This window comes from Lycium barbarum, chromosome 12 (genome assembly GCF_019175385.1).
Source record: "Lycium barbarum isolate Lr01 chromosome 12, ASM1917538v2, whole genome shotgun sequence".
In the NCBI taxonomy this organism is placed as follows: Eukaryota; Viridiplantae; Streptophyta; class Magnoliopsida; order Solanales; family Solanaceae; genus Lycium; species Lycium barbarum.
The window spans coordinates 63966643-63976403 of NC_083348.1; the positions used below are offsets into that span (position 1 = coordinate 63966643).

Genomic DNA, 9761 nt, shown 5'->3' on the forward strand with positions numbered 1-9761 from the left:
AATTAGTGTTGTCCGTTAGTCAAGGTTTTACTCGTTAAAAAAGAGTTTTCCAAAGTTAAAAAAATTCCACATGTTTTAATGAAAATCCATTTTTTTTATATATATATATATATATAAAAGGCTTACTACATTTGTTTTTTAAAGAAACAGATGTTGAAAAATTATTTTTCCTTATTCTACAAATAACGATTTTTCAAATTTCTTTTTAAAAGAATAAATCAATTTTTCAGTAATAAAATGTTATGTGCAATTATTTTTTCTTTTTTTTTTTAAATTAGTGTTGTCCGTTAGTCAAGGGGAATAAATGAGCCAAAAAGTTGAATTGAGGGGTAGTTTTAGCAAAATAGATGAATAAAGGGTATTTTTGTTCTTTTCGGTTAAATTTCTAAAAAAAATATTTGGGAGTTTAACTAAAAGTGCACCACTTATGCAAACATAATATACTATTAGTGCTCCATGTATGTATGATTTTGATCCAAACACATAATATATGATTTTGGTCCCTTTCTCTAATATTGCGCCGTTCTGTTTCAACTTCACCCTTTCGTCCTCCAACTCCACACCTCTCAAAGAAAGGACAGAGAATCAGAAATTTTCAAGAGACTTTCTCTTGAGAATTCTTGCAAAATTTCATGCCATCCAATTTTTATCCATCCACCAGCACCCATTCTTGTTTCTCATGGAATACAGACAAAACCCACTTCCCCACACCCAAAATAGCCATATACAATAAGCTTAAAACCTGCCAAAGGTTAATAAATAAGCAAATTTACTTCCCTGTTTGTTCTTCATGGATTCCAGACAAACCCAACAAGCTCAAAACCTCACTTAACTCCCCAGGTGTATCTAATTCACATTCACTGAAAACTTCATTAAACTTTGAAGAAGAAAAAAAGTTGAATAATAATCCAGAAGCAACCCCCACTGTGCCTTTTTATCTTCCAGTCTTGATTTACCACTCAGATAGTCGTTTTAGATATATTTGGGATGGGAATGACTTAAAATTAGTCTCTCTTGATGGGAATGCCTTTTCTCTATCTGATTTTTGCTGTAATTTTGAAGATACAGTTCAAAAGTTGGTCAAAATTTGTAATTTGGGTATAAGAAATTTCTTTCTACCGAGAGAAGTTAGTCATAATTACCTTGAATATGTGAAGTGGAAGTTTGTTCATCGTGTTTCCAGCTCAGCTCTCCAAGTTCTGGCAACCCAGGTACACTTTTTCATACTTGTAAATTATTGTTATACAGTGAAAATTTCAAACTTTGGTTTTGTATGTACATATTTCAGCTAGTATTATACTTGTAAATTGTTGTTATAAAGTTAAAAAATCAAACTTTAGTTTTATGTTCATAAGCTAGTATTTGTTATAAAGTTAAATGTTCAAACTTTGGTTTTGAATGTTCATATTTCACCTATTAGTCTGGTAAATTATTGGTACATTTGAAAAAATTTAAATTTTGATATTAAAAAAAAGTAAATTTTGATATTTGAATAAGTTCAAATTCTGATATTGAATCTTCATATTGCAGCCATTGGACTTGTATATTGTTGGCATGCGGCAGAAACTCTAAATTTTGATATTGAATGTTCAAATTTCCTATTTTACTCTTAAAGTATTGGTATACCTAAAATAGCTAGTTTTTGATATTGAATTTTCGTATATAAGCTATTTAACTAGTTGTTTTTTTGAAGATGAGTTTAAAAATTTGGTATTGGATCTTCATATTTCAGATATTGAACTTGTAAATTGCTGTATACAGTGAGAAGTTTATTTTTGTGTTGAATCTTTTTATTTCAGCTACCAAACTTGTCAATTATTCCGGTAATAAAGTTTGGATTTTGATGTTGAATCTTCATATTTCGACTACTAAACTTGCAAAACTGTTGGTTAATGGTAAAAAGTTTAGATTTTCATTTTGCATATTCATATCTCAGCTATTGAACTTGTAAAACTTGTTTTATTAGTATATGGTGAAAAGTTTAAATTTTAGTACTGAGTTCGGGTTCTTCGACGGGAGCTCATGATAAGGTACAGTGACTCTAGTGTAATAGTCATTATGATCTTTATGTGGGAATTAGTCTTTTAGTAGTTCACTGGGGGAATTAGCCAGTATGATCTTTATGTCACTTGTTATATGTGTTGTACCTGCACAATATATAGGTTTAAGTGAGTTAGCATCCAAGGTGTGGATCACTCCAATACCTGCCTTGACATTGGCTTGTGTAATCGGTTGTATTTTGTGAATGACGATATGCAGGCTATGTTGCGGGCAATTGGAATTGGGAACTCTCGTTCACTTCCATCAGCTGCTGCACTAAATTGGGTCCTGAAGGATGGTCTTGGACGGTTGAGCAGGTGCATCTACACTGCTAGCCTAGCATCTTCTTTTGATACCAATCTTAAGGTATAGCTTTTCTAACATGAAACAACGGTGAATAATTTGTGCAACTCATCTTATAAAGCTTATTTTACTGAAGAATTAATTTCTATCTTTTGGGAGATGATGCTTATATCTTTTCGCAGAGTGTTTCTTACTTTGTTTTTTGGGGATTGACTGCAGAGAGTAAGGTTCTGGACATCTGTTCTCTTCAGTTTGAGCATTGGAGTTGAATTGTTGACTCCTGTATTCCCACAATACTTTTTGATGCTTGCATCAATTGCCAACATTGCTAAGCAAATAAGCCTTGCGTGTTACCTAGCCACTAGTGTAAGTCTCAGCTACAAAACATATGATGTTATATTTATATGCATGTTATGATACTTGTTAGATGTGAGCTAGTTATTTTGACTGTAAGCGATACCTTTTCCTTTATCTTGCCATTAAGCAGTTTACCATGTTTTAATTCCCTTTATATTTTCTAAAAATCCACTGCAATCTGACATATGAATTGATTTCTTCAATTTTTGTTATGTTGAGGGATATTAAGATCTGAAGTGCCTTTCACATATTCAAAAAAGCAGGCTAAATATATGCACTTAAGAGGCTTTGAATTTCTACTTTGAGGTCCGAAATCAACTATGGCATTTCAAGACTGATTGTACTTAATTTTGTCACTTGGTTGAATTGCTTTCGGAAAGTGAAATTAACTTAAGTTGAGTACTCTAGCCATCTAATTGCTTCCGCTAATGACCAATTCACTTCATAAATCGTAGAGATCTGAGAGAAACAATAATCTTTTGGATTTAAGCATTTTTAGCATATCTATAGCAGCTAGAAGAGAATTGATGCAATTATAGATCTCGAATTTGTCCTCTAACATGCAAGTGAATTATGGAATTATGAGGGAGGGATTACTGCTTGTTTTTGCCAGCTAATGTGGGAAATGGCTCTGTTCAGTAAGTGTAGTTGCTTAAATAGCCAAATCACATGCTCTTTTTTAGCAATCTGAATAAGTAAAAGTGTCTTCTGGATTTATCAGTAACATCGAGAAATTTTGCGATAGATTTTTTTCCTGTTCGCGAATTTACTGTTGACATGTTTACAGACTGCTGTTCATAGAAGCTTTGCAATTGCCGATAACCTTGGTGAGGTTTCTGCAAAAGAACAGGTATTATATATTATTAATTATTCTTATTAAGTTTCAATGTTCCAATCTGACTATTGATTTATGTTTCAGATTCAAACAGTCTGCTTCGATAATCTTGGTCTTATGCTTGCTGCAGCCTTGAACATACTGTTTGCTAATAATCCAAGGTTCTTTATTTTTTCAACTTGAATTTCTGAAGTGCCGCTGTCATCTTTTATCTATAGTTTTGAAATTATTTAGAGATTCTTTTCCTTTGCTTTCATGACCTATCCATTTGGTCTGCCTTGTTGTGCTTGAAGTACAGTTTATAAAGCATGGCTCTTATTATTTCATTTTTTGCACTGTGATATGAGAAGTGAACATGTATTTTATATCTTCTAGTTCTACCATTTCCTCCTATAATAAGTTCCTAAAAGCAAAGAATCAGTTGGCACTTCTGCTAATCCTTGCAATGTAGATTCCTAACTTCTGGATGACGTAAAAGTTTGCAAGCAGGTCTACCATTTGTGATGTACCCAATCTTCTCAGTGCTTGATCTTTTTGGTATTTATCAAGGACTAAAGCAAGTGCATCTGCAGACATTAACTAAGGTTGGCCTTCATTCTCGATGCTGAAAGCCATTAGTAATCAAGTTTATTATACTGCCTTTTGTATAAAGGTATAGATTTGAATGAGGATCAACAACTCAAAATGACAAGAGTTGTTATATGTATTTGCTTAAAGGAGAAGATATATGTGATATTATGCCTTGGCCTACTTAACAGTCATTATTGTGTGAATGTTAATCATCTTAATGTGTTGATTCGGATACCACTCCTTATACATTGATTCCAGGATAGGCTTGACATCATTATAAGCACATGGATTCAACAAGGATTTGTTCCATCACCTGAAGATGTGAGTAAACAGGAGGGTATTGGCTTATTTTGGAGCAGAGGTAATTTCTAACTTGCATTTTGCCGTAACAATGAGTTAGTGCTACTTCATTATTAGAGAAACATTCTTAATTAGCTTTAATCAGGCAGAGAGCCGTGGTCTATCAGAATTGGTTGCTTAAATCCTAGTCCTTGCACAGCAAAGCTATCTGTGATGACGATGCAATCTTTGAGTAGTGAAGACCTCTATTTCTTGAGCCCAGAGAGTTTGACAAGTGAATTGAAAAGGAATCAGGAGGTATGTATAGCCAAAAAGTATAAGAGAGTTGTAATAAGGGGTAGGCAAGCTGTTACTCTTGTGAATGTGTTTCTTAAGCATTTCTCTTCTTGCTTTGCTTTTACAGTTTGGTATCCTACTTTATCTGCGGGAAGGGGCAGGCACTACAGATGTGATCAGGGGCATGTTGCATGTAAGACATTATTATATCCAGCTCTTATTCATCGTAGTAATGTGGAAATAATAAAAATATTCCACTTGTTTCTTGCCGAGCTCTTTATAATGGTTAGTATTGTGTCCAATGATGGTATTCTTTATAATAAGCAATTCTGGTGATTGACAGGCAAGTTATGTCCGTAAGGGTATAGAAGCTTGTGGTAGTTCTAGTGCAGTTCTCAAGCAATGGTTTTACCTGGTTGAAGATGGCAAGAGATTAACAGAACAAAATTTTAGCCTCTTATATGAGCAAGTGTTGTCTTTGGGATGGGCATGTAAGAATATTCTGTTGAGCACGCAGGAGCAAGCTCATCGCTATAGTTTTATAACTGACTGAGCATTTAGATATCTTCTTCCGGCTATGGTTGGTTTGCAAAGATGAAAGCGAATAAAGGGTCAAAGAAACTAAGACAAGGAGATTTTGTCCTCGTGTCCTTGTGTTTGTACAGAGATAATCGAAACATTTGGCATCTCTCAAATAAAAAGAGACGCCTTGTACAAGTCCGTGAGTACTGGCTAGGTAAAGAGAGCAACTGTTGTACAAATTTTTAGTGGCTTTCTCCAAGTTGTAGATTAACTGATGAAGGTTAAGACTGTTAACCAAGTTTTCCTCATTTATCCATTTTGTCTGAAGGGTTTTGTAATCATCTCATCTAATAACTTTGATACATTTTATTTATGAATATACATGCTCCATTTGAGCAAGTCAGATTCTTTTTAACTGGTGGATATCTTTACATGGTGATTAGCACAAGACTAGAATTCAATACCTTTACTTAATTTTGATACTTCATTTAGGTAGGGGTGATCACATAATTCAGCAGAATATAACTTAAAAAACCCTTCTCAGCTCCCTCTGGATACTCCAATATATGGCACTGTAGTTGTGACTTGGAACAACACTAGAGAGGAAAGTCATTTTGAACTCGTCGCACCACTCTACAGCCTAGAATATCTTTAGTAAAGATTTAATTATGGGTTGTCCTTTCTCAAACCTTAGCAAGCTTACATAACAGATGTACAAGAATATCACAACCTTTTTTAAGCAAATCATAATCTTGTTAACCACTTAATGACTGAGCACTTGATTGACATAAGAGTGTTGCAGTTTGACAGTTGAACAGTTCACACTCACAGTTGTCAACAAAATTGCAATATACCATCAAAAAGTTGTTACATCGTTTAAAATCTTTTTTTTGGCTTGACCCATCCGGTGTCCAAAACAGACTCGCTGTTTAACATCTTTACCAAAGCATATTTCTCATTAAAGCAAGCAATACAACATTAGCATCATCCTGAGATAAAATCTTCAAAATCATAGGCCATCATTTGTTACGTAGCAAGCCAGATGTAGATAGAAGCCGTAATGCTTGACTAGAATTGTTTAAAACGGCTGATGATCTTGACACCTGCATCTTGCGTTTCTTTAAGAATTCCAGCGAGTTATCTAAGCACGGAGGAGGCGGTAGATCCTTCAAAATAACCGGTCCAGAGCTGTCGAAGCCAACAAAAGTACAGTGAGTAAATAAGAGCGAATTATCAAAATTATATTAATTAAACCAGAAAGAGCATGATGCTCACCCCGAGCTTTTGGATCTTTTCTTTTTAGAGGTGGGTTTCTTCTCATGTTCTTCCTCTGAGTCTGATGAGAAAACCTTCCTGCACACAATTTAAATGCTCTTTTTCAAGAACTGAGAAGTATGAAAAGTATAAGCTAAGAATACAGTAAGAAATGCAACAACTAACTTACTTCTCACGAGCTGCAAGGATTCTCACAATCTCATCAGGTAGCATTCCTCTATTGTCTTTTGAGTCCTGGGCATTCTCAGGTTCTTTTGTGTCTTCAATGCTTTCATCATTTTGTGTAGGCCGTGGAGTTAACTTTTGAGCCCATTGTCTACGACGTTCCTTCCCTTCTCGAACAACTCTACAACAGAGCAGTCATTTCATGACAAATGATGCAAAGACCGCAAGTTGCTCATGTTTTGCAAGTAAAGGCTATAATCCCCAGGCAAAGACTACGAAATTAGACATGTGGAATTTCCCACATATAACCTCCATATGAAGAAAATTATAGGCAGATTTTACTAGTTTTCAGGACTTAAATAATGGGTCATCTCTAGTGTTATATATAACAGGTTCAGTTGTTTAGAGGGCCATAAGCGAATCTAAGATGCCATCGACACTATAGGTATGCATGGCACATAGAATTTTCATATTTCCTTGAAGCTAATACTAACTTACATTTATCCTACAAAACCATCATAACAAACCAGTTTGAAAAGACAACATTTCAAGACTAAAACCATATATCTGAATATCAAGCCTAAAACTTATAAACTCTCCTCTACTCGCGTTACGATAATTTTGTACAGAAATGCAACTTTCTCTAGTTCAAACCTTAAGATGTATGGAGTAAATAGCTTTCTTATAATCAAACTACATTCAGCTCTTATAACCAGATAAATTGAGCAGTCATGCCAGAATCCTATCTCAAAATTAGAAGTAATAAGAAGAAAGTCCCAGATAATAACTATACTATTAGTTAAGTGACCATCTGAGAAATTAACTCCATACCTACCTACACATTCTTTCCTAGCATTACAGAAACTTTAAATTTTTAACTTCTAAGTACCTTCCCTTAAAAAAAAAAAAATCTTCGCAAAAATTTAAATAAACGAACAGAGCATACCTAGCCTTATTTTCTCTTTCAACTTTTCTAAGGTCCTCATGATTTTGAATTCCCTGCAATGGAAAACAAACCAATTAGCTCAAACATCTGCTATCACAAAAAAGACGGTAATTTGATAAGAGATAAAGAAACCTGTAAGGTGGTTAGTTCTTCAGGGGCATCAGAATCGCTATCTTCTCCTCTTCCCGACATATTTGATTCAACAAAGTAGTATCTCACTTCTGCAAAGGTTTTTAAGGTTAGGGTTTTGGGCCAGAACTAACGGAGTTTACTTGTGAAATATTTTTCGACTTACCCCAATGTTACCCAAAATATTAAAAACATCCCACAACTTTGCACTGACCTCCTATCTAGTTTGTCCAAATTAAATGTACCTCCCTCGTGGATTTAAAATTAACTTTATTTTAATTTTAAGGATGGTGGTGTCTGGCCCACTTTGCGACTATTTCGCAGTATCTACCGGCTATCACCTCCCAACTAGCACAATTACTAGATAATTCTACTTACCAAAAATTAGGCAGATGAGTTTTGGCACATCTTTTGTAAGATTTGAATCACCAGACACATTGTGATGAGGAATTCATATCAGTTTTTAGTTCTCCTTATAAAAATCTTTTGGTCATCAAATTTATATGAGTTTTTAGAAAACGCGCAATCTCGATCGGTGGTAAGATTTAAAATCTAGACAAACTCAAAAGGCAAAACTTGTAAGCCAAATGAGTAACATCACAAAAATAAAGTGAAAAAAGTAAGTTATAACGTAAGTTGATGTATAAAAATAATCTAAGCAGGCGTTTGGCCATGAAAATTAAATATTTTTCACTTTAGTTGGAATTTTGAAGTTGGAGTTGACTAACGGCCCACACCCAATATCGGGTCAAAAATCAAATATTTTTCACTTTATCGGGCCAAAAATACGCCTGCCTTTAACGTTTTGGCTCAAATTGCCTTATGACAAACGACCCACACCCAATTAAAATAATTCAAAATTATTTAATATGTGGCATCACATGATTGGCCTAATTTTGGTCCCATAATAATTTTTTTTTAAAAAGTGCTCTCTCTCTCTCTCTACACTCACCGGCCCACCCAACCCCCTTTGATCCATTCTCTTCTCTCTTCCATTTTAGTCTTCTTTCTCCCATCAATCTCTCCCTCCTCCAATATTTTTTCTAATTACTTATTTGTTTGCTAATTTTCTAAAAGTAAACCATTTAATTATGCAAAATTATTTTGATTATGACAAAAAATAATTAAATTAGTTTGAGTTTGAATCTGATCCTAAGTTTTTATTGAGCTTATTTGTATTGAAATTTAGTTGAATACCGCCAAAAAAAATTGTTTAATCTCCTGAAACCTCCATAAAATTTGGACATTCATTGATGAACATTGACCTCAATTTGAAAATTTAATTTCGAGAGTTGTTGGTGATTTGAACTTGTTATATGTTGGAATTTGGTTCTTAAGCTCAAGCGTGGTTAAGTATACTTGGAAAAAAAATCATTAAAGAAGTGAACTAAAGTCGTCAATGAAGGAGCTTTTCGAAGCTTGCTTTAAATTTCTAAATCTGAAAATTTGGGTGTTTAAATCAATTGGGTGATACTATTTTTAAAGTTGGTCGCATAAATAACCATCGAATTAGGGCTTAGAACCTGAAGAAAGAAGCAGAAAACTCTATGGATGTCATTAATAAAGCTTGACATGGTGGTGGTAGAGATTTTCGCACACAGACCGGGTCAAAATACGGGTCATGGATGAATTTTTTTTTAATTTGGGAAGGGTTTAAATTTGGGTCAATCAGATCCGGCCACATAATAAATAAATATTTAATTATTTATTTTAATGTGACTATTAAAAAATAAGGGCAAGTAGAGCCAATAGGTTAACAGCAGGGGCATATTTGACCTAATAGATGGACGGAGGGAAATATTATACCAAATCCAATAGTTCGTTTAAAAACATAGCGTTTGGCCATGAAAATTCCAAATACAACTTGTGTGAAGTTGTATTTGGAATTTGAAAAACACCCAAAAACTTATTTTCACTTTTTTCACTTTCAGTTTTGGACTGTTACTTTTGTCTTTCATTTTTCAAATTTTACCCTAAAAAAAATTATTTTTATAAAAAGGACCCCCATTTATTTTAACCAATACCAAGGGTAAATATACCCAA

At 34.0% G+C, this 9761-nt stretch overlaps 2 protein-coding genes across 4 annotated transcripts; one reads left to right on the forward strand and one right to left on the reverse strand.

Moving 5' to 3' along the window:
* The first annotated feature begins 505 nt into the window (after positions 1-505).
* Positions 506-5618, forward strand: LOC132621441 (protein root UVB sensitive 4). Of its 2 annotated transcripts, none has more exons than XM_060335712.1 (10): positions 506-1211; positions 2260-2406; positions 2563-2709; positions 3488-3550; positions 3620-3696; positions 4014-4119; positions 4364-4466; positions 4605-4702; positions 4809-4874; positions 5025-5618. In XM_060335712.1, exons 1-10 carry the CDS (start codon positions 633-635, stop codon positions 5232-5234), a joined length of 1596 nt encoding a protein of 531 aa, XP_060191695.1. In that variant the 5' UTR covers positions 506-632; the 3' UTR covers positions 5235-5618. The 2 variants fall into 2 exon arrangements, with proteins under 2 accessions (XP_060191695.1, XP_060191694.1); XM_060335711.1 differs by having other exon boundaries at positions 507-1211; positions 4551-4702.
* Positions 5619-6034: 416 nt separating this feature from the next.
* On the reverse strand, positions 6035-7944 carry LOC132621443 (uncharacterized). 2 transcript variants are annotated; one of them, XM_060335714.1, is made up of 6 exons: positions 7885-7944; positions 7722-7810; positions 7590-7642; positions 6648-6824; positions 6479-6556; positions 6035-6391 (listed from the first exon to the last, which is right to left on the reverse strand). In XM_060335714.1, the coding sequence occupies exons 2-6, from the start codon at positions 7779-7781 to the stop codon at positions 6223-6225; spliced, it is 537 nt and encodes a 178-aa protein (XP_060191697.1). In that variant the 5' UTR covers positions 7782-7810; positions 7885-7944; the 3' UTR covers positions 6035-6222. The 2 variants fall into 2 exon arrangements, with proteins under 2 accessions (XP_060191697.1, XP_060191696.1); XM_060335713.1 differs by lacking the exon at positions 7885-7944 and having other exon boundaries at positions 7722-7878.
* Positions 7945-9761: the final 1817 nt, after the last annotated feature.

Coding starts and splice junctions, on each gene's coding strand:
- LOC132621441 (XM_060335711.1), top strand. CDS start 633: ATGCCATCCAATTTTTATCCATCCACCAGCACCCATTCTTGTTTCTCA. Junction 4,467..4,550: donor TGGCTTATTTTGGAGCAGAG/GTAATTTCTAAC, acceptor AGCTTTAATCAG/GCAGAGAGCCGTGGTCTATC. Junction 4,875..5,024: donor TGATCAGGGGCATGTTGCAT/GTAAGACATTAT, acceptor GGTGATTGACAG/GCAAGTTATGTCCGTAAGGG.
- LOC132621443 (XM_060335714.1), bottom strand. CDS start 7,781: ATGTCGGGAAGAGGAGAAGATAGCGATTCTGATGCCCCTGAAGAACTA. Junction 6,825..7,589: donor GAAAGAGAAAATAAGGCTAG/GTATGCTCTGTT, acceptor GCTCTGTTGTAG/AGTTGTTCGAGAAGGGAAGG. Junction 6,392..6,478: donor AAAAGATCCAAAAGCTCGGG/GTGAGCATCATG, acceptor TGGCTTCGACAG/CTCTGGACCGGTTATTTTGA.